This window comes from Pundamilia nyererei, unplaced genomic scaffold, assembly GCF_000239375.1.
Source record: "Pundamilia nyererei isolate P.nyererei 1_Seehausen unplaced genomic scaffold, PunNye1.0 scaffold00035, whole genome shotgun sequence".
NCBI lineage: Eukaryota > Metazoa > Chordata > Actinopteri > Cichliformes > Cichlidae > Pundamilia > Pundamilia nyererei.
In genome coordinates, this window is record NW_005187436.1 from 1679015 (window position 1) to 1702639 (window position 23625).

A 23625-nucleotide genomic window follows, 5' to 3' on the forward strand; every position below is an offset into this window, starting at 1 on the left:
ATCAGGCATAGTTTTATGAAGACAGCAGAGATGAAAGTCATTGTGTAACAAAGTTTATTACATATGTCCAAACATATGTACAACACATTTCTCACTAAGAGTGGTTTTTTTGTCACAAATATAAATTATTTAGACTTTCTTAAAGAACATATGATACAGGAACTGTAGCTTGCTTGATGTGGAAGAAAACATGGGCTGGCTGCTCACTGTAACAAATCGGTTAAGTACCCCTGGACAGAAGACGCTTGATTTTCCTTTATATTCTTGTTTAAATATTTCTCAAATCATTAACTCTTTTGGAAAAAAGCACACAAATTACCAGAGTGGGTCCCTTCACCAGTTTGCAAAGAATTACAATTTTGTACTTAAAAATGTGCCTGCGTGAGCCCTCCGTATTGTTCGTGAGCTGATATACAGTTTGATAATACAGACGTAAATAAGGCACAAACGGAGAAGCAAAGAAAAAGGTAGGGAAAAAAAAAAGAAAAATGGGGGTGGACAGGGTCAGATTTGGCACAGGAAAAGTGACTAAAGACAATAAACACAAAGAAATTTCAACAGCAACTTCCTAATTATAATTCAAGAACAAAAATATTGCCAAACGATTAAGTACAGAGAGGAGAAAAAAGAAGAAGAAGCTTATGTCGCTTAATTCCCCCCCACCCCAGAAATAACTGAGTATTTAACCATCGTAATACTGATAATCAGGGATCGATTGAAGTCGTAGTGTTATAAACTTTCGTACAAGTTGTTGCAATAAATACTGCTTCCAAAGCTTTCGATTCATCGGACCTACTAACAGTAAAGTGGTTAAAGTCAACAGAGCAGGAGGATTTCAATGATTTATACTACTACACAATGATTTTTTTTTTTCCTTTTTAAACACGTGAGAAGTGTGACTTTGTTAAAAACCATCGCTGCGCTTGTAGAAGAAACAACTTGGCTTGTTTCGTCATTTAAGTGTCAACAGATCTCATTTTAACCTGCATGTTGAAACCCCCATGGTTCTGTTCGGCTACATGTTCGACACAAAACATTTTGAAGGTGCAGGTGAGAACACGGTACACATTCTATCGTACGGAAACCTTCTTATGACATCATTTGCACTTAAAGCTAAACGCAAAAATAAAAGTTCATGTCATGGTTCCTTTGGGAATTATCCCATACATTTACCATTCAAAAAGGCCAAAACACCTTCAGGCACTTTTAGGATGGAGATCATGGAGATTTAGTTCTTGTATCCTAAATTTTCTTTATATAATAATAGTCCATGGGACTAAGCATCCATGAGCGCGCCACTCAGTCTTTCCGTGATTAACTGATGAGTTCGTTTAAATAAAGTTGCATGTTTTAGGTTCTTTGTTTTTCCATCTTTACGACAGAAAACAAAGTTCTTCCTTCACGGCACAAATTCAGAGCCACAGTCACTGTCGGGGGCGGGGAAGAGCAAAAAATAGTTTGGTTTTGCTGGTAAAGAGGGTACGTGTTGATTCCCTTTTCAACTGTGAGCTTATGTTTTGGCCAGTCCAGACTTGTCCATCAGCAGCAGCATGTGGCTTTGACCCTGGACTAAACACTTAAATGAGTTTTTTCAGCCTGCTCTGGGCAGACTTAAGTTTTCCTGTTGTTCCAGTTCGGATCTGCCATGGCATTCAGCTCTCCGGGCCTCTCCAGTGGAGAGCGGGAGTCCTGTGGCGACTTCTGAGCCTGCGGGGAACGAGGGTCTAGAAGTGGAGGAGGTTTTTCAGGGTGGAACGGCCTGTTGTAATGATCTGGCCCTGAAGGACCTGCAGGCCTGTGGTCCGGCATCCTCCTGAAATCCTGAAGAGGACCGTCTCTTCCCTGGTGGTAGTTAGGGCGGAAATCATCAGGACGTCTTCTTTTGGGGTCTGGATGCCTGAAATATAGTTGAAAGGTCGTTAAACTAAAGAAACAATGGTTCTCCTTACAGTGTAGTATTGTAGGGTCTTTACCTTAAAATATTAAGCACCTTGAGGCAACTGTGTTGTGATTTAGTATAGTATTAATCGAATTTATTTAGCACTAAAAATAAATTCGTTCCAGTAATAATAATGGAGCTAACATCTCTGTAACTTAGGTGAGAAAAGAGCTGTTATGCACAGTGAACACGCCTGCATTAAACAGAGCGCTCTCTCTAAAATGTTACTCCATTATCTCCTAATGAGCCTAAATAAGTCACCTGATACTAGACATCCCTTCACAGATGTTGGTGTTACCATCGAGCCTGACGCTTTTCCCATTTCCTCCTGTTGTCTGTTAATTATTCTGGTTTTTCCTGAATAGAGGAATATTTGGTGCCACCTCATTTTTGTATTCAAAACCTGAAGTAGCGACATAGTTTGACTTCTCTCTACAAAGTGAAAACATTTTTACTTGAGTGTAGTTTCTGGCTAATCTACTCGCCTCTGAAGGTCACCATATTCACGTAAACTCACCTGTCATAGTAGGGTCGGTGACCCCTGTGGTCCCGGTCGTTGCTGTACTGCTCGTATGGTCTTTTCCGAGGAGAGGAGTTGTTGCGGTAACCGCCCGAGCTGCGGTAGGGGTCTCCGTGCGGCCGTCGATCACCGTAGTGGTCCTTATAGCGATGAGGGTCATAGGGATGATGCCGATCTCCTTGCCACGATGAGTTGCTGTTACCTGGGTAGCTGTATTTACGGTCCCTTTGCCAGTCTCCTCGATCTGTAAAAAAAAAGAAAAAAAACACAAGCAAGCTGACATTAACTGACCGATGTCTGATTTTTCTCCCTTTGAATAATCATCAAACACACGTACCGTCGTTGCTAAAGTGCCGCTTGTTAGCGTTGTACGGTTCTCTGTGGTGTCCGTGGGGTCCTGGCTGAGTGGAGTGCGATGCAGATCTGGAGGACGGCTGAGTCCCCGTGGAGTCTCGACTGGAACCAGACGGCTCTGGCCTGAATGACTTTACTCTCCCTGAAACGTCCTCCTTCTTCTTCTGCTCCTTCTGCAAATGTCACAGGATAATTTCAGCGCTGCTTAGCCACAGTATAACAGGTCAGGTTTAACCCCAAACAGCTGCTCACCTCTTCCTCATGCGATCGCTTCTTCTGTGCCATTTTGTAAAGCTTGTGTAGCTTCCTTGCACCAAACTCTGTAAACTTGGACACGAAAATCCAGAGATTTCTGTCCAACCCCCCCCCCAGAAAAATAACATAAATAAATAAATAAACGATCAGCAGAATTCAAGAGACAATCGTCATGTTCAGTTACACACAGAAAATCCCCATTTTAATTTCTCACCTTCGCCATATTTTGACGTGTTCGGGATCGCTGTAAGCTTTAAGGCACTCTGTGATGCGGTCTCCAATCTTCAGTAGGCATGTGCGTGTGTGCTGGAGCTGCTCCTGGTCGCTTAGACCCTCATCTGGTTTGTCCAGTTGCTTTAGGGCCTTTTTCACAGGCCTCATGCGTTCCTTACACTACAAACACACAGACGATGATTAATGCAATGCTTTGTTCTCGGGCATTCAAAAAATAAATGCAGAAACGTGATTTGTTCACAAGAGCTAAGAAGAAACTCACAATACTGAAAGTCTCCTGGTCAAGTTCATCGTCCTCCTTTTCTTCAATGGGAATTGGTTCAGATCCAGCTGTAATATGAACTGGACCTTGAGTCTTCTTCCCTTTGGCTCCTTTAGCCTGAAAGAGCAGACATCAAAACGTTCTTCAGCTGCACGTTAAAGCACAAATCCTGTCCGATTTAGCCTGTGTAAATGTGAGGAAGGCACTTAAATTCAGGTTATCAGCGTCTCTGAAATACCTTTTCTTTTCTGGGCTTGGCACCCTTCTTTTCTTTGTCCCCATCCTTTTCCTTTTTGGGAGTTCCCTGTTTTTCTTTGTTCTCTTTGTTGTCCTTTTTCTTCTGTCTCTTCTTCACAGTGGACTTTTCTGTTCCATCCTCCTGATTAAAAACATATAACAGCAGGTCATTAGTCATTATTTATTTACTTTTACTACCATTACATGTACTGCAGGCAGGCCTGCGTCCACACGCAGCCTCTAACATCCATAAAGAAGTAGAATTCAGTCTGACCGACCTTGACCTCGCCCTCTTCTGACGGGTTGTCTGACAGGCGAGGGGAAGAGATGTCGTTTCCCTGCTCGTCTTTAAGAATCTTGTTCTCCTTCTTCACCCGGGGCTTCCTCTTCTTCACTTTGACCTTGAAGGAAAAGACAACGAGTGAGGCTGAGGTACCGAAAGTCCCTTTGTGTACATGCAAATCCAAGTTAATGAGATACTCAGCGATTAATAGTAGCACACCTCCTCCCCGGTTTTAGCCTGATCTGTGCTGTCTTGTTCTTTTTTAAGCAGCTTGAGAAGATACTCTGCCCTCGCCTGCAGCTGCTTGGCCTGAGGCTTCTTGCTTGGATCATCTGGAAGAATCTGTACAGACAGATTTTATTGTTAGACTCTTTAATTAATCTGTAAATTTTATATATTCATAAGGAGTGCAGTGAATATGAAGACAGAAATAAAACTGGAAAGAACTTAAAACAGCTTTTTCGAAAGCTTTTACAATAGCTCCATGAAGCCATTTTTCTTTAAATGCTAATAATAAAACTATTTTACATCGTGTGCTTGTGTCATTTTTGCTGTCTTCTACACTGAAGCTCTACTTTTCAGCTTAGCAGTAAAAGTAAGCATGTAACGCTTGCCTTATCGGCGAGTTTAAGGTCAGAATCAGTCTTGATCAGATCCCAGTTGCCAAAGCCGTGCTCGTAGATGCCGAGCAAGAGCTGAATGTCATCCTGCAGATCCCAGTCTACATCAAAGTGAGCCACTTTCACCCTGCACGTCAGCTCAAACCTGGCAGAAGAAAAGTGTTGGTAGTTTTAATCCACAACAGAACATCAAATCTTCAACATGATACAAGACACTGTGTTCCTTCTTATTTCTACAGTGATATCTTACTTATTTCTCTCAGCTGGGTTGGAGGGCACAACTTTGTGCAGCGGCTCGAACTCTTCCTCGTGCTGGATGATGGACTTTGCATTGACTTGCACTCCTGAGATCTTGATATTAATTCCTCGTCGCTTCCCAGGACCTTTAGCTGGAATAATAATAATAATAATGATGATGCTGCTTCCTCATTTTTGCCACTCAAAAAACGGTTTCTTTATTAGCTAAATGACTGAAAGCGACATACCTTCGACTGGGTTCTCTTTAAGGTGCTCCTCGTGCTCCTGCACTGCAGTCACGCAGCTAGAATGAATCAGTTCACCGAGCCTCTTCAGGTCTGCGATGGATTTGTCCACCAGTTCAGAGTCTCGGGCAATGGCTTCCAACCTGGACACACAAAAATAAATAAATAAATAAATATGCAGAATTTAAACATAAATAAATACATTTTAAAAAAATCTGCTCACTGCTACCTTAACATCTGTGACAATAGGCTTACCTTTCAAGGGGACATCCAAACTTCTTGTATGCCTTGATGAACCTGACGATGAGATTATGAATACGTTTTTATTGTGCTGACGAAAAGATGCTTTCAAAGAAAACCGAATGTCACTTTAAGAACAATAAGAAAAACAACACACGGGAGAAGTTTTACCTGCGAATCTCCGCGTCAGTGAAACCCTCCACGTTGTTTTTGCGAGCTCTTGGCCTTCCTCGCTTCTTTGGCTTCTTGTCATCATCGCTGTCATCGGTCTCACTTTCAGAGCCTGATGAACGGTGCTTCAGTTTGGAGCCCACATCACTGTCACTGTCATTGGCCTGAGCCTGAAAGCCAAAAGAGCCACATATTGAGCAGCTGCCTTTTCCCCCCCCCAGTTTTCTGTAACTCTTATGTGTAATAGTGACATAATCCATAATATATACTCAGTCACGAGGCTATGGGTTCATACAATTAAGGGTGATGCAGGAAAAATAATGGAAATGCAAAACATAATGCAAAGAAAATGTCGACATAAAGCCAACGCAAAGTCTAAAACCAGACAATCGAAAACTGTCATCATTATTACTCTTTCAGCTGCTCCCTTTAAGGATCACCACAGGAGATCACCTGCCTCCATCTCACCCTATCCCTAACATCTTCTTCTGTCACACCAACCCCCTTCATGTTCTCCTTCACTACATCCTTGAATCTTTTCTGAGGTCTTCCTGTGTTACTCCTGCTTGGCAGCTCCAGCTTCCTCTCATGTACTCGTTCCTAATCCTGTCCTGGACAATGAACTCTTTGCCTCTCCAGCTAAGCCTCCCGTCTTTTTGTCAGTGCCACCATCTCTAAACCACACTTTATAGCCTTGCTGGTTTCCTTCTATCACTCATCTCCACCCTGCCTGGAATCTTCAACTTCCAGGCAATTTTCTTCAACTCACTCGAGCACTGTCTGCTGCTTTGGATGGCTGACCCCAGGTATTTAAACTCATCCACCTTCAATACCCCGTGCCCCTTGCATTTTCACACCTGTCTCCCTTATAGTCACTCAAATGAACATTACATTCCAGCTTTTCTTTTCAATCGATGCTACACTGGATCAGCTGGGAGGTATTCAGTGGGAAAAGCACTATGCAAAGCCTGAAAGCTTAACCTCCACCTCACATCAACACCCAGGAGAGGGGCATCTTGCTTCAATAAACTTCAGCTGAACTTTTAATAAGACCAAACTGATTAACTTTGTATGTTCACTATTCATAGGCCCTCATGGAGGCTGGATGAGTAATGAGAGGGCTCTTCCATTTGGCCATGCAGTGTGGGAGATTCAATTGTCTTGTGGAAGTTAACAATTTCATAGTCTTGCAAGCTTTCAAGGCTTAATCTTGTTAGGTAGATGCTGTCATTCATCTCTTTCTTGTATATGTATGCAATATGAAACAGAGACCAGTGCTGCTTTCACAAATAACCTTTCCTACCCGCTTATTAGAGCTTCTGCTTCGAGGCAGCATGAAGATGTCCTCCATCTCCCGCTGCTTCGCCTCCTCTTCAATTTTGCGACGTTGCTCCTCGGGAATTATGTCATCCCATTCTGGAATGGGCTTCTCCTCGAACTCTGGAGTGCTCTCTTCCATACTGGAGAAATTGGCCACCTGCATTGACACATCGATGCGAGAGAAAGAAAAGAGACAACTTTGATCAGTATTTTATAAAAAAATTAAATAAATTGGGTTGGTCTTTGAGGATGCCATAACAGCTTGCAGATACCTTAAACTGCGACAGAAGTTCATCTGTAGCACTTGAGCCTTGATCACTTTCTCTGGTTTCGGCCAACCTCAAAATCTCATCAATGTCCATTTCCTATAGAAACAAAGATCGTCTGTTTTAACTCCCAAATATGTGAAAACTATTTTAAGCACACACGAGCTTATTCACCCATTTTGATACCTGTGGTTCAGACTCCTCGCCTTCAGCCTCTTTGAAAAGATCTTCTGCACCAAACTTGAGAATAGCGGTCAGTTCTTCTTTATTGAACGGGTTTGAACTGTTAAAACAAATTAAAAGTGTTAATCACACAAAGAACGTCCACATCCCCTAAAACCCTCACTGCTAAACTCTCAAAGTCTTACTTTGTGTTTCCTGAGTTGCTGTCCAGAACAGTTCGACCAGTCGTGTCCATTCTCTGAATGACAAGATGGTCCAAAACCATCTTCTTCTTCGCCCTCTCGATAATGTCCTCCTCCACTGTTCCCTTCGTGACAAGTCTGTATATATTCACCTATGAGGGAAGAGCGCAGATACATTTTTATACAACAATCTCACTAGTTAAAAAGCACACCTACGATTACAGACGTGAACCTGAGCGTTAAGATTACCTGTTTCTTTTGACCAATCCTGTGAGCCCTCGCCTGCGCCTGCAGGTCGTTCTGAGGGTTCCAGTCAGAGTCAAAGATGACGACGGTGTCTGCCGAGGCCAAGTTAATACCTAAACCTCCAGCTCTGGTGGATAAAAGGAAGCAGAAGTCCTACAAAACAAAGAAAAACAACAGAAACGATTATGTGAGCAACTGGAAACTAACTAATGGCGCTATTTGGGCCTTACTGTATAATTTATAAACTATACCCTTCACCAAATTTGCCATATTCTGTGTGTGCAATAAAGAGCAGCCCAGGAAACGTGAGGACATGCAGGAAATGGTCCAGCTGGCCAGGGTGCACTTGAGGACTCTGCTATTAAGGGCATTAGAGCCCACGTGCCTTATGCCCCAAACATTTGGTCATCGATTTGGTCAGCAATTGAGCCAATAATAAAGAAATTGCTGTAAGTGTATTCTACGTTGTTAAAAGATTAGAATAAAAACTGAAACTCTTTTATTTACATACCTCTGAGCCTTCTGCGTTAAAGTGGTCAAGTGCTTGTTTTCGGATTTCTCCCTTTATGGAGCCGTCGAGCCGCTGAAGAGGAGACAAGCAAAGAGAAATTTACCCTTTGAAGATTTTCCCGCCAACCACTGCATTACTCGTCCTTACATGCCACGCATTGCACTGATCTATATGTTTAAACTGACCACAGCAGCCTAAGACTAAGACTGTAAGCAAAAACAACCCGAGTCGAGTGACTTGCAGGAGTCCGTCTGGTCTTCGGTAGAAAATAACTTGTTGATATAAATAAACACATGAACTCTAAGGCCGGGAGAAGTATGCGTGCAACAACACTGACATCTGATGCCGAGTCTAATCTGCCCAGTGCAGCCATCCCCAAAGGCGCTTTCACTGTAAACACCAATAAAAGCAACAGTCAAAGCCTGAGGCCTCTATTCACTGATGTTCCCACTGATGGTGGCGTAGTTATCATGAACAGGAGGCAAGGCGACAGCACCAAATGTATGGTGAAGGTTATGAAAATACTTATTTATATTCCGTCAGGTCCTCCTGATCTCTAACAACTTATCAAACAAGAAATTGCACATCACAGGAGGTGCATCACTGCCCTCCTAACCCTGGAGAAATCACAAAACTGAACACCACAGCCTGAATAACCACACCAATCAATCCTTAGTGAAATCTAACATTAGCCTCCAATTTTTTTTTTCCAAATCTTACCTGAAACGGATATCGTTTCTTAGACAGGTATTCAGCCAGAATGTCCAACATCCTGACCATCTGGGAGAAGATTAGGACCCTGTTGCCTCTTTCTCTGAGCCTGGTCAGCAGCTTGTCCAACAGTACCAGCTTCCCACTGCCCCTCACCAGAGCCTAGAAGGCACAAAAGTCAACGCAAAATATCAGTGAGCGGGAAGAGCCGTGTTTTCTTCCTGTGTTAAACTGCAGCTAGTCTCTTTTAGCAGAGCTATCCTGGGGTGACGCTCGGAGCTAAATCGGGTTCACACTGAGATATACCTGCAGGTGTTCCTGTTGCGTTTCAGCGTCTCCATCCTCGGGCTGTTTTATGAGGAAACTATGGTTGCAGCACTTTTTAAGCTCCATTACGATGTTCAGGAAGCCGCTGGAGCTGCCTCTGGTGCCTTTGGCAAGAGCTTTGTAATTCCTTGTTAAAATCCACCTGGAAATATTCAGGAACAAATCAAGTTAATGAAGAAGAGAACAAATTTATAAGCATTTATAAGAAATTTATAAATTTATAAATGTTACAGAAGGAAGAAATAGAGTCATACTTGTAAAATTGTTTCTGCTGTGCGGACATTTCAACACGGAGGATTTGCTCCACCTTGGCCGGGAGAGATTTTTCCACATCTTTTTTGACACGCCGGAGCAGGAAAGGCTCAAGGACTTTGTGAAGACTCTGATAGCCGTTTTCCCTTCCCTTCCCATGCTCATCCTCAAAATCCTCCCAGGAGTGAAACCTACGATGCACAGCAGATACAGGAAATGCCACTCGTGTCACACAGGATGCCATTTACCCCGCTTTTGTTCAGTAGAATGCTCAAAGTGTGAATCGGGACGTACTTGTCAGGCATGAGGAAGTGTAAGAGTGACCAGAGCTCTTTGAGCGAGTTCTGTAGCGGCGTGCCGGTAATGAGGAGCCTGTGATTAGACCTGAACTCCATTAATGTTTTGTAGAGCAGGGAGTCATCATTCTTCAGCCTGTGAGCTTCATCAACGCCCAGGAACGCCCAGTTGATGTTTCCGAGCACCCCCTAGAGTCAAATTTTAAGATGCCGTCAGTTATCTCAAAGTATAAACATTCATTTAAAAAAAAGAAAAAAGAAGAAGCCTACCTTGTCTTTAAGTAGAATCTCATAAGTGGTTAGTAGTGCATTGAAACGGATTCTTTTGGTTTGATGGTTCACCCACTCATAATCACGGATCTGCACAACACAGAAGCACCAGTTCAAAGTTTGCAACTATTTGTCGAGCCAGCAGGAGGACAGAAGTATTCGAATTCGACCTACTATTTTCCTGCTCATGACGTCGCCAAGGTAGACCACCACATTCATGTCAGGGGCCCAGGTGTCGAACTCCCGCTGCCAGGAAGTGAGCGTGGACAGAGGCACCACCAGTAAAAAGGGCCCATAGAGCTGATGCTGGTGAAACAGGTAAGACAGGAAGGAGATTGTCTGGATGGTTTTTCCCAGCCCCATCTCATCAGCGAGGATAACGCTATTGCACCTACGGAGGGGGACAAAAAGATAGGAATGCACAAAGCCTAAAAAACTATTTGGAAGGGAAGGGGGCGGCCTTGGTTAAATTTATTTACCTGCACCAGGAGTGAGCGAGCCAGTTTAACCCATCCAGCTGATAATCTCTCAGTTCAAGGTTGGAGTCCCCAATATATGACGGCTGCTTCTTCAGAGCAACAAATCTTGGTCTTTGCTTTAATACCTGAAATGATAGAAACACACTCCTTCATTTATGAGGAGCAAAACATGCTCACGTAAAACTAAAAAGAGACAAAACAAACAAAGAGACAGACCTGTAGTTACTGGGCTTTTACAAACAATTACTCATAGCACTCAGTAGGATCCACGTTCTACTGTGCACACTTGGTATGCAGCTATTGATTATTTTAGTAATCGAGTAATCTATTGATTATTCCATTGATTAATTGGATGGGAAATACTTTTCTCATTGGTTTCCATTTCAGAAATTGCAATGTTTTAATGCAAACATCTGTCAAAAATAAATAAATAAAACAAATGAATCCTTTTTCAATTGTATTGAGATGCAATATTAAATTGCATTTTTTAAAGAAAACATTCTTTTCTACATTTTTTATGCAAAAATATATAAATAATCTAAAGTACAATCAAAAGGTCAAAGTCAATAAAATCAGATGTGTATAAAAAAGTAGCCCAAGTACATTTCTATTGGCTTACAAAAAAAGCTTTTATTTTTATATTTTCAAATATTAACACAATTTAATTAATACAATATTTTATATTATTTAACTTTTAGTCTGAAAAATATTATGAAAGCCTTATAATTAATCAGATGTAGTACACCCCATTCCCCCTTTAGACTCACCCCTGTTTGCTGCAGGTATCGAATCCATGTAAAATAGGACGGCTGCCGTTAACTTACAGCTAACTTATACAGCTTGCTGTATAAGTTAAACGTGTATCAGACTATGTTGACAGATCATCTGCATGTTTTAATAAAACTTCTAGAGGCCTAGTGCAGACTTTTGTTGTGTAAAACAAACAGGAGTGGATTGAACAACAACAAGGTTCGCTTTCCTTCACATCAGAGTTTGTTGATCAGGTGCTTGAGGAAGGATTCCTGCTAGCTGCTTCCCAAAAGGTTTTAATTGTGGTTACAGGAACAGCTGTTTTGGAGTCACAAATGTGGCTTGAAAATCTATTGGTCGCTTGTCACATGAGTGTGAGTATCCTATGCTTTCCTTGAACTGTTTCGCCCTAATACATGGGGTCGGATTAAACTGTGCTTTGATAGGACTCCTTGCAGCCTTACCTTGCAGTCTTTAGAGGGAACTGTTTTGCTGGAGTTTCGGTTCATGAAGCTGTCTATGCAGTGCTGAAACTTCTTTCTAACCAAAGCTCCATCTTCCCAGCTGCACTCGGAATAGGGCAGACCCATCCACTTGCACAGGAACTCTGGTTCATTGGAGGATGGAGTCTTATGACTATGAGCTGTTCATTGAATGAGAAAAATGTTAGAAAGATGATTGTTAAAACTGTTCTTGTTGCAGAGATGGTGGGGAAGAAGTTTAGCAACTTACAGGGGAAGTCAGAGGATCCTGGTGTCTTTCCTGTTTTTGTTGCTGTTAATAACAAAAATAATTTTAATGGTAAATGAATTAGTTCTTATTCTTATATTCATACATCCACCCATGCACAAACACTTTCACACAAGCACCACCAAGACTGGAGCAGCCAGGGATTAAACCCCTAACTACCTCCTGAGCCACAGTCGCCGCAAAAATATAGTTTGCCCACAACTTACATCGAAACGGTGTTTTCTGCAAAAGCGAGAACATAATGATTTCTTACCGATGATACGCTCCACAAACTGAAACTGCTTGTTCAAGTCAGAGGTGAGCTCTTGCTGGCAGTTGTGAAATTCAATGTCCTCAGGGGACGCCTTCCTCAACCTACAAACACGGACAAAATTGATGGTGAATTTCAGGGGTGGTGCACACTTGAAAAGAAATTCTGTGTAAATGCGAGGGTCAGGATTTTCACCATGAGTTCAGTTCATCATTTTTCTTCTTAAAGTTCTCCAGTTTCTTCATCCCCTTGACTTTCTGCTGTGTCAGAGAGTCCATGCTCTCCCACGTGTTGTGGATGTAGGACCAGCCCTTCCACTTAATCAGGTAATGAGACTCCCCTTCATCCTTCTCGGGGTCAAAGCCTTCGCACGGGTCCCCATTTTCCTCCACGGCATACACAGTAGTGCAAGCCCCAGTGGCTACAAGAGACAACGCTGACCTTTAGACTCCACAGAAAGCATTTGAGTGAATATAGGTTTAAAAATAATGAGACGAGTGAAAAAGTATCACCTCCTTTTTTGCCAGTCCTGGCGTCCATTACTTTCTCGATGGTTTCGCTGTCGTCGTCCTGCTGCTCCTCACACGCGTCACCTGTCATTTCGATCAGGTCATCAGAGTCCGTTTCAAAGTCATGTTGGTCCTCTTTATAACTAGAGCACAACAGAAAGATGTGATGAAGATTAGGTGGTGCATGCGAGGTAAAAATGTTACTGCACTTTAACCCGTTTTAACACCAGCACTTCTCTTTACATTTTTGCACGCTGTAGTGCCAGTTTTGGAGCATTTAAACTTGCTATACATCAATAAAAATAAAATGCATATATATAGCTGCGGTAGGACTTACAGGAAAGATGGAAAAAAAAATCCCAGGAAATAATATCACTTCCTTCATAGCTCATACAGCAAGACTGACGACACATATTCCATTCTTGGAAGTGCTATGAACAGCTGACAAAGCACCTGCGTCTGGATTATAATTTTATTTTGTTGTGTGCACTTTTTGTTGATTTCTACAAACCCATTAATGAAAGGCAAAGGCATTCTGGGATATGTTGAATTCCTGATATGTAAGTGTAACTCATCTGGCTTTATATGCAAAATAAAAATACATTTCTCCATCTCATTTGGCTAAAATTTTACTGCCATTGAAATGAGTGCGGACACTCATAAAGGGTTAATAACACCGGTCATAGTGAAAAGTCTAAATTACTTTTAAGAAAATATCCTTAACTTTAGGTTCAGCAATTCACCTTTTGACTTTTGTGGCACCCCTTCGTCGCGTCTGCCTCTTTGGAGTGTCTTCCTCATCGTCGTCGTCGTCGTCGTCATCGTCGTCGTCCTCTTCTGCCGACGACTCCTGTTTCCGGGACTTCTTCGCCTTCTGAGAGAGCTGCTTTTTGGCTGTTGACGATTTGCCCTGAGGCCTGTAAAACAGAGTTAAACACAAAAACAAAAGAAAGAAAGACAAAATCCACTTAGACACGCTAAACCAAAATTCCTGGCTCGTTCATGTCACACTTTTTTTTGGTTTCTGATTGTTTCATAGGTGATTCTAAAAGCTTGAAGCAGCCAATAGCATTTCACACTGAGCACAATTTGAGCAAAAACAAATGAGATGTTCGGACATGTCACAGTTTCATCAGGCTGCAGTGTTAAAACGTTTTTACTCAAACCAAAGAAAAGTCAAAGCAATCAGCTCGCTCACACAATATGAAATGATTTAGAGATGCTCAGTGGGTAGCTGTCTGATGGCCAGGCTTCACTTCACCTCTTACCTTCTAGCAGGAAGTCGTCTGGATCTAACTTTTTTCTCTTCCTGCTCACTGTCTGTACTGTCGGAAGCATCCTCCTCCTCCTCTTCATCATTTGAGTCATCATCTTTCCAGATATTTCTTATAACAAAGAAATGCCACAAGTTCACCCTCCACGCCCATGACTTTGCCATTTTACCGATTTTAATTGAAAAAATAATGGCCGTAGGGTGTTCATCACAGCCCAATTTTTTAAAACCAGGGTTAAGCCACTAATTGGATTTTAATGTCGAACAGCACCTGGCTGGCTGAAGCTAACTGAGCCCATTCTGAGACAAACAGATACCCATTTTAAAATAAGCTTTAAATGATAAGGTTCACAATATGAACACAGGCTGGCAGCAGAATGACACAAACTGACATGAACTCTAAAAACATGGGTTGAGTTCAGTGCACGTGTCATGAAAATTCAAAAATATTGAAAACAATATTGTGCTGTACTGACAAATTATAAATAAATGAAATAATGGTGAGATTATAGTCCTCAATAAGGTATTGACAGTCTCTATACTTACTCCTTTTTCTTAGCCCGGGAGGTTTTCCTTTTGGGGCTTTCGCTCTCAGACTCACTGCTGCCCTGCAAGAACAGCCAGCAGAAAAACATTTCAATAACAAGAAGCACCCGACAGCGCAAACCCTCCACCAAGGCAGCTTATTCTCTCCCTCCCTTAACAATACTTTCTTTGAAGAAATAAAGCATTCTGGGGTCAACTTGAAAGAAAAGCAGATGTGAAATGTAAACGTGAAATCACAGGTCAAATGAAAATTTGAAATGTGATATTTAGAATCCTCATTTATCAGAATCACTTCATAAACGTTGCCAATACAAACAAAGGCAGCAGAATTTTAAGCGTAGTTTTAAAGATAAGACATTTTATGCAAGTTTCACCTTATTTGACCTTAAAAAAAGAGGTCAAAGGTCCACAGCAACATGACATTTACAATCCCCATAAAACATATCCTATATGCCTATATGACATAATCATTTTGATTGGAATGAGAGAAAATTGGGAACGGACGGTTTCAGAAAGACGAGTTTTACAGGGATATTCAGGTGTGTCACGCTAACACAAGGCATTCACACACTGCTGTGCTAGTGCTACCCATCAGCCTACTGGCTGATAGGTGTGTGGTATGAATTTTTCTTCGTTCTTGAGTTATGAAATTCACAAGATTTTCAACTTTGTCCTCAAGTTCAAGGTCACTAAAAGATCTTTAGCAGGTCGTCCTGTTGTATTTTGAATTTTAAAATCCAACATTGTCTTGTTCTCGAGTTGTCACATTCACAAACTTGGGTGTCCGCCTGCCCAGCTGGGCAACAATACCCCAAAAGACCCAACTCAACCATGGATCTTATCAAGCATTCTTCAGATTACCGTAAGTTTTCAATCATTCTGGGCGAGAGAGGTAATTCAAATGCTGCCTGAAAGATGAGCCAAAATGACCACATAACTTCATTAGGCCTGCATGCAACTTGGGTAATAAAGGGTTAAATTGACCTTAAAGATCTTGGTGGCTGTAAGGCAAATCTGTATGTACCGCTAACATGACGCCACTTTTGTACCTCTATAAAATTTTTATCAGAATTCATTGCAATCTTTAAAGCTACAGGCAAACACGCTGCCAATGCTACCAAAAATAACCACCTTGGCAGAGAGAATAAGTGTCAAACAGACCAACACTACAAAACATCCACTAGATGGCATGCACGGCTTGTTTATAGCAGCTGATGTCAATGCAGATAACTGCAAACCAGTACTGCTCATTCACATCTGCTTACCCCAGCTCCAATGTTTAATCGAGCTGGCTCCTGCCTGCTCCGATTGGACCGCCGGACACCGTACACATCTGGATGTTCTTCCCACATCTTCGAAAGAAAACAATCAGATGCTATAAAAGAAGCCACGGGGTTTTCTGTATTTCTTTTTGTAAATGTAACATGTCGTCTTTTCTACTCTGCTGTTGTAAGCTTGCACTACAGGGCTGAAAGTAACGATGAGTGTGTCGATTTTTGCCTCAGCTCATTTCGTCATTGCTGCAAACCATCCACAAGCCACTGTGACACGTCAAAACGCATAGCTCTGTCAGACGAACGACGACTGTACACATATATTCAGTTTACGATTAGCTGAGAAAAGAAAAGCAGCAAATCTTCGCTCACGAGTTAAACATTAACTGGGATTTTTCAGAACATCAATTGTTCTGTTGACTCTTTATTGTTACTGTAACCTTTTATGGCCTTCATCAAGGATTTATATCATTAAAGAATAGCCTTTATCCAGCTCCACCTAAAATTCAAATAATCTTTATGGCTGAGTGTCTGTATCACGTCTGTGGGAGAGTAATGTGAGAACATTGCATAATCACGATGACCTAGGACACAGCAAGAGCCTGACACAGATAGAAGGACAGTCTGGATAAAGAAAAGCTTTTACTGCAGAGAGCTAAAGCCCAAGTTTGCTGCATGTCACACCTTCATGATCAGATTACCACGCTCATGAATTAAGTCATTTCCATCACCACTGCGAGAGGGCAGGAAGTACAATCTGGTTGAACACAGAACGTCTCCGATGGCCTTTACCTTCTTCACATCAGCCAGGCGCTCCTTCTTTCTAACTGGCTTGTCTTTGACCTCTGCTGCGGTTTGCTGTGACTTGGACTCTGCAGATTCGCTCTCTGACTCTGAGTGACTCTCTGACTCTGAGGAGCTGTTTGACTCGGAGTTGTGCGATCTCCTCCTTTCACTGCCATGTTCGCTCTCTGACTGACTTCCCGACTCCGACGCAGAGCGGTTGGATTCCTCTGAAGCCGAAATGCTACAGGAAAAAGAATATGTTCATTTGACTTTGCCGTCAATGATGGGCTATTGCTCAAAGAGCTATGTGCAGCATCATGGCAGTAACAGGAGTTGTCGGTGGCAGCAATAAAAAGAATAAATATTTACGTAAATAAAAAAGAAAGTCTTAAATTTCAGAGCACACCCCCACATGAAGGGCACAGCGAAACTGCAAAAGCTGGATGGCATCAGTAATTCGTGACTTGGCCGAGAGGAAGCAGAAGCCTCATTACATCATGCTCCATGTTCCTTACTCAGCTAACCATCTTATAATAACCTCTTTCTCTCCAAGGCTCATAAATCCTCTTACAGGCATTTTAAACAGGCCTGCAGTGAACAGACCTGGTTTCACAACTAAAATACATTAAAACTGGGTCAAACACATTTAGCAGGATCAGTCTTTTCCACTCTGCCATCCTCTAAATGCTTGTGGCATAATGCAAAGCTATGAATTACCACAAGAAATATATAATTAGAAAATGCAATAAATAGGTGAATTTCATCCGTAGAAAAGATTAAAAACAACCAAAGAATTTACAGAAGCACCGCAGCCATCTGCAAGAATGGTCACTGTTCAGTGTTTATTGATCACTCACTCCTAATCTTTTAACTCAATCCCTTAAAACCACATGAATGGTCACAAGGAAGGTCAATATAGTTGGGAAACTAACAAAAATACTACTACTACTACCACTACTAGTTAATCTGGTAAGAATATGTTATCATGATATTGCTGATGAGGCTTTGATACTTTGGAAGTCTACAAGACTTAAAGTCAACTGCTTCCAGAAAGTTGTCAGTTTTTATTGTAATGCACTTACTTGTTTTTTCCTGTGGCATGGGTCCTTCATACAATAAAAGAGAAACTAAAACTGAAACAAATCAAAGCTAAACTGAAACAAGCAAAATTACTGTGGAAAGTCATTTAAATGGTTTACAAAAAATCCTAAACTATAAGCTCTGACCACAAGTGCACATTTCTTCAGTTTAAAATGTTTTAAGGGCAGCTTGGGCTGTGAGCAGTTTAATAAAGCTACGTTCTTCTATGTTGTATGAAAGTTTTATAGAGGCCTGAAGACGTATACGGACTCAATTAAATAAAAAAAAAAACACAGAAGAGACATTTCGTTAGCCAAAAGGAGATAAAACTATAATGCATAAAGCAATAAGAATTTTAAACATCTCATCAGATTAATATTTTTTCTGACGCTTTCAACTTTGATGCAAATGAACTAGCCTTGTGCGTAAACATATAGGTTTTGGCCGGAAGTTTCAGTAAACAGGGGTTATCAGTGGATAGATTTCTGTGTGCAGTTATCTTTTTGGACACAAGGCGGTACCAGAGCCCAGCATGGCTGGACATAAATCTCAAGCAATCACTGCCTTTTACAATGGATCACATTTTAAACCATGAAAACGGCATCTTGTCCCATAAATGTTTTCATTAAAAACATTTGGTGTCATTTCGTCTAATGAGCATCATTACTTTTATTTTTAAAATGGAGAAAGTGCTTATTATAACCATCTCGTGCCCTTTTTTAGACGATGGGAATTATGCTAAAGGAAAAAATAAATTAAAATGGTTGAAAGTACGCTATTACAGCATACACATGTTGCGCTCCTTCAAAGACCAAACTCGGAAGTAGATGGCTTCTTCCGCTTTAAGTGAGGTCAGGAGTGGGCGGGTCATAGAGACGTCCTCGAATTATTATTGGCTGGCGTGTTGCTAGGTGGCCACCTAGCCTATCACAGCCCTCCAAGCAGTCTCCCTAGCATCTGAGGTCTTCCTGTTCCTCCTCTGTGTAGTTCTGAGCTGAGTTTTAATACTGGTAAGTGAGCAAGCTGGGTACACAAAGCAAGGGCCATTTTGTGACTCAGGAGAGTATGTAAATACTACTTTCATGTCAGTTAATTACACAAACCGGATAGATTTCCCTCATGTTGTTATTTTGGTTGCTTTGTTTGAATGCTCATAGTGCTCAGCTCTCTGTCTAACAAAGTCAGGCTGTCAACCCTGCAGAGGACACGTTTCAGTCACACTAGAGGAAAATACTAAAATGGCTGCCACAGGATCACACACAGAGACTACAAGTGTGATGTAACCTAACTGCAGTGTACAGCCAGTGTAATGCTGTGAGGGTGCTTGCAAACTGATGTGTCTTTTTTTTTTTTTTAAAAACAGTCTATTGAGGTCAGGTCGCAGTATTTGCTTTGACAACATGGCAGTTATTCTTATACTGTTAGAAAACAGCATTTATGCACTGAGAACAAACAGATCCTGAAGAAAAAGAGCAGCTAGTCACCCCAGCATTATCCTCAAACCATGCAAGATTATTTGATGACATCTTTATTGATCAACAGATGTTTCCACTGATTTTGATACGAAGATTTGGTGTACCTGAGGACCACAGGGCCTTGCAGACATCAACAAAACACAATAATAAAAGTGGACAATAGGGCAAGAAAATGCCACTGTGTTAAAGTATTCAGACTCCAGGCCAGAGGCCTTTACAATCAACCTAGCAGGAAATACAAATAAAAGCTAGATTTAAGTAAAAATTACCACTGTTTAGCTTCAAACATTCAAAATATACATGTTCAAAAAATACATTTACATCCATATACCCAAAATAAAATGAGCCCCATAATCATTTAAATGTAGTGGACATGAGGATAAGAGAAAAAAGTTTCGAATTGAAAATGCTCTTGCAGGAAAGTAAAAATAACACCTTAAAAACATGTTAAAATTCTGTAACATAATGTAAGGATGTGAACACTGACATAACCTCTTTTTTTACTTTTAGCAGCTGTAAACAAAACCAAACACAAAAAAACAACACAAAAACTGTTTACAACCACTGAGCTTTAATGGCTTTTTAATAAACAGAAATAATCCAGTATTAAAAGGTAGATGTGGTAAAACTTTAAAATATTTGGCCAAAAATGTAAATACAGAATAAAATAAAAATAAGTAGAGACTGACATAAAGTGAGAGTTGTGGGCACTTGCAAGGTCCAGAAACTATCTGGTAAAGTATGTTACATATAAAATAGTTGTAACACTGTATGTCCAATGACAAATCAGTGCACCATTTCAGAAATAAATCAAAACCCCAAAATCAACAACGTTAGTTAAAAAAAAAAAAAAATGGTGCAATGCAGTACTAACTCCAAGCAAGGTCATATAACATTATAGCGAACGGACATTAAGACATCTGTGACAAGTTTTTTTGCAGAATAATACAGGAGGAAAGGCTTTCCCAGTGGTCTAACACATGCATCTTGTGGGCAAAGATCCATAACACAGGCCTGAAACCTCAGTATTGAGTGTAAGAAATGGTAAGGGGGGAAAAAAAATCAGGGTGTGGCTATTAAACAATAGCAAGGTCATTCAAGACACTAGTGCACGTCTTCAAAACCACGTCGCATATCTAACACAGGTGATCAACCATGCTTGACAACGTAAACAATCAAAGCAGAAACGAAAAAAAGGTAAAAAGTATAAGGCTCATACCTTGATGCATTGCTTTGAGTCGATCCTTCATCCTCTTGTTTTTTACTTTTACTCTTCATCATTGTTGTATCCTGAAAATCTGAATGGATGTTGCTTTTGTCCTGGTATTTACTGCCAAAAAGTTAAGAGGAAGCATGAACTATCATACAAGTCCCACAAGATTGCTTTTGCTCAGGTGGCAGCTAAAGCCTCGGCGGTGCGACACGAGCAGGGAAAAAAGCAACAAATCGAAGAAAGTAAGGATCATTATTTACATCGCTGGGTTAAATAGACCTCACAAAAACGACAGGTGCTCTCACAATAAGTTAAATGCCTTTGAATGTCTTTCAATATAGTTCACAGATCGAGCCGCAAGCCGTTAATTCTAACTGCGTCATCAGACGAAGCGGTAGAAAAATAATATTTAAACATGAAGAAAAACAGTAAATTAAGCTTGACACAGTGTAAACATGTCAATTCAACGTGGAGAAAGATGCTAGTCCATAAATGAACTATTAGAATCTCGTTCGCCCTATAACACTTTAAATATGCCTCCGACTCGAATAAAAATAAAGATGTAAAGATAATTACTTAATAAATTACAAAAACAGCCTCGTTTCTATAAAGCTCGTAGGCCCCTTGCATTCTTCATCTACTGAGAGAGCGACAGAGGAGAGGCAGCAGCACACTAAAAATGGAGGCGCGCCATGGCTGCCAGAGACCAGTATGGAAAACAACGACGAGCACTTCGCCGGAGCAGACGGCTCCTACGGCTCGAAAAAACAGCACTAAAACGGCACAAATCGCGTAGATTTTCGTTAAAAACACGAGCGCACGATCGTTGCCCTCAAAATTTCATCAAAAATCGAGCAGTCTCGGACGAAAAACAGGCAAAAGAAACGATCTAACGAAAGCCCATGGCACCCTTCCCAAGGCTCAGCCGCCATCTAGAGCTCCTTCCCTGCTCTGAAAGCTTTGCCTTTGATTGACGTTATTTCCATTTACCCCACACTCAGGTGATGTTTAAGTCCCTCCCCTTTTATTATGTTTTTAAAATTCGTTTATATGAACTTACATACATTTTCTGCCCCAGGACACAAGCCTCAAAGTGAAACCTTTCTTGCCCTTTGATAAAAGGTAACAATACTGAGAGGCTGTAAAAGTATATATTTTGCACCAATTACATCACTTCCTGCCCAGGCAGGAAGAAGGACGACCAGTAGCCATTTTAGAGAGCCTTTGGAAACCATTTGAGCTCTGACCAGAAAGCTTTCAAGTGAAGTGTATTTTCAGGTGTTTTAGGGTTAGTTAAGCTTCACCAGTGGGGCTAATTAAATGGAAAAAGGGGAATTTTAATCACTCCTTTCTCTTTTATCTTATAAATCAACTTGATAAATTCCAACTCGAGTCTGAAGCTCAATTTCTATGGCCATACCTTGATAATTATTGACACAAAGCCAATGAAAAGTAATGTGATATTTTGTATGTATTCACAAATACAAAAACGAACTTCCGACTTTAGATACTTCAACGTTGTCAAATTTTTTCTGCAAATGTGCCCTTGATATTTCTCTGCTAATGAAACAAAGCCAGGAAAAAATATACGAGGTCACATACTTTATTTAAAACAACATTTGAATATCAAATGTACAAAAGGCTGACTTTCCAAAATCAAATGTTAACTTTTCAACGAGTCCACTACATAGCCAGCAAAGGTGTTCCAGAGTCCATGTTGTAGGTAAAAAATAAAAAAAATCCAAATGTCAAAGTCCAATCAGAAAAAGGTTTCATCTTGTCAAAATTTGGCTAACCGCCAAATAACTTGCCATCTTCACGTTAAACAACGTAGTCTCCACTTCAGCAATATCCAGTTGAATGGGGTCTTGATAGGATAAAAAAAAGAAGGAAGAATTGTAAGCCCACAGTGCAATGTCCAGCAGTTAAAACCAGGTATCCTAAACTAGATTACAATTATGCCAGTCAAGCAACATACGTAGCTAGCTTTCAGCTGCGCTAGCGATCACTGTGCAGGTGTATTTTGTTTTTTGAGAGTTAAGTGTTCCTATGAACGCGAAATTGATTAAAAAGGATACAAATAGTAAGTGAACTGTAATAAAATGGCATAGCGATGTACTGAATGCGAATTTAAATTCGATAGGGTTCGCAACTGAACTTTGTAACTCTTGATACGTTTACAATGAAACCCAAGACAATGTTGTGTTGGTCCCAAGCTTTAATGGCTGTGGTACTTTTTTGTAGTGCTTTAAAAAAAAAATTGTGTGGGTTTTAAAGTAATTAGCACAATGAATTATGGGCTGAATAGGTCTTCCAGCAATTTGCGAAAAGCATTTCCTCAACTGACCACCAGGAGTAAAATGAGTCTAGAGTTGCACCTAAAGTCACATCAATCAGTTACGTATGCAATCTATTCACGCAACAGCTTTGATGTTCACACAAATTAGGAGTAAAACAGCACAACACAGGTCTGTAAGCAAATATTACTATATGAAAAATATGATCCACTTCATCAATTACCAGACTAACCAATTACATGAGCAACAGATGAACAACACATTAGCATCCAATAACTGTTAAAGCAACAGTTCAAACTATGGTCATTTTCAGTTGTCCACTATTCAGCAACAAGTAACTGTGGTTTGGTATTGGTCTTGTTCTATCAGGTTTTCAGCACAATGAAAATCTATAAGATTTGGCAAAATTAAGTATATAGGTAAATATGGCTTTTTTATTAAATGCCTACAGGAGGCAATACAGGCAACATCCCCAAAAATTGCGTGTAGCCGCATGAAATTGTTGTGTGTATCCTACAATGAAATTTATCGTCCCAAACTTCCCCTTTGTTAATTCATTTTCACAGCTGTTTTTTGCTAGCCTCTTAGAACTAAAAGTGAACGTCAGTCATAAAACATGGACAAACTCTACTTAAAGCAAACCTAGTTGAACTGGATCTAAATGTAAATATTCTGTTGAAACTTAAATTTGCCAATCAAAAAGCACATGACAAACGCAATCAGGTCAAAAAAAAAAAAAAAAAAAAGAAGGAACTTACAGAGCTGTCTTCTTTTTCTTCACA

General features: G+C 40.7%; 1 protein-coding gene across 2 annotated transcripts in view; it reads right to left on the bottom strand.

The window, feature by feature from the left end:
* Positions 1-37: 37 nt before the first annotated feature.
* The window catches only part of chd2 (chromodomain helicase DNA binding protein 2), a 27745-nt gene continuing 4157 nt past the window's right edge, over positions 38-23625 (bottom strand). The window contains exons 5-42 of one of the 2 annotated variants that reach the window (XM_005729927.2): positions 20553-22413; positions 16785-17019; positions 15984-16070; positions 14719-14780; positions 14168-14284; positions 13643-13816; positions 12903-13042; positions 12586-12811; positions 12394-12494; positions 12123-12164; positions 11855-12033; positions 10641-10765; positions 10336-10552; positions 10162-10251; positions 9890-10080; positions 9598-9786; positions 9323-9485; positions 9026-9178; positions 8306-8377; positions 7798-7947; positions 7552-7700; positions 7370-7466; positions 7190-7282; positions 6901-7074; positions 5598-5767; positions 5442-5483; positions 5190-5329; positions 4955-5093; positions 4699-4849; positions 4304-4426; positions 4080-4202; positions 3803-3943; positions 3565-3681; positions 3283-3461; positions 3066-3165; positions 2797-2986; positions 2457-2703; positions 38-1897 (exon numbers count right to left, since the gene is read on the bottom strand). In XM_005729927.2, coding sequence (XP_005729984.1) covers positions 1612-1897; positions 2457-2703; positions 2797-2986; positions 3066-3165; positions 3283-3461; positions 3565-3681; positions 3803-3943; positions 4080-4202; positions 4304-4426; positions 4699-4849; positions 4955-5093; positions 5190-5329; positions 5442-5483; positions 5598-5767; positions 6901-7074; positions 7190-7282; positions 7370-7466; positions 7552-7700; positions 7798-7947; positions 8306-8377; positions 9026-9178; positions 9323-9485; positions 9598-9786; positions 9890-10080; positions 10162-10251; positions 10336-10552; positions 10641-10765; positions 11855-12033; positions 12123-12164; positions 12394-12494; positions 12586-12811; positions 12903-13042; positions 13643-13816; positions 14168-14284; positions 14719-14780; positions 15984-16070; positions 16785-17019; positions 20553-20614 — 5436 coding nt within the window. In that variant the 5' untranslated portion in view covers positions 20615-22413 and the 3' untranslated portion in view covers positions 38-1611. The remainder of the gene's footprint in view (positions 1898-2456; positions 2704-2796; positions 2987-3065; positions 3166-3282; positions 3462-3564; positions 3682-3802; positions 3944-4079; positions 4203-4303; positions 4427-4698; positions 4850-4954; positions 5094-5189; positions 5330-5441; positions 5484-5597; positions 5768-6900; positions 7075-7189; positions 7283-7369; positions 7467-7551; positions 7701-7797; positions 7948-8305; positions 8378-9025; positions 9179-9322; positions 9486-9597; positions 9787-9889; positions 10081-10161; positions 10252-10335; positions 10553-10640; positions 10766-11854; positions 12034-12122; positions 12165-12393; positions 12495-12585; positions 12812-12902; positions 13043-13642; positions 13817-14167; positions 14285-14718; positions 14781-15983; positions 16071-16784; positions 17020-20552; positions 22414-23625) is intronic. The other variant, XM_005729929.2, reaches the window with a different exon arrangement.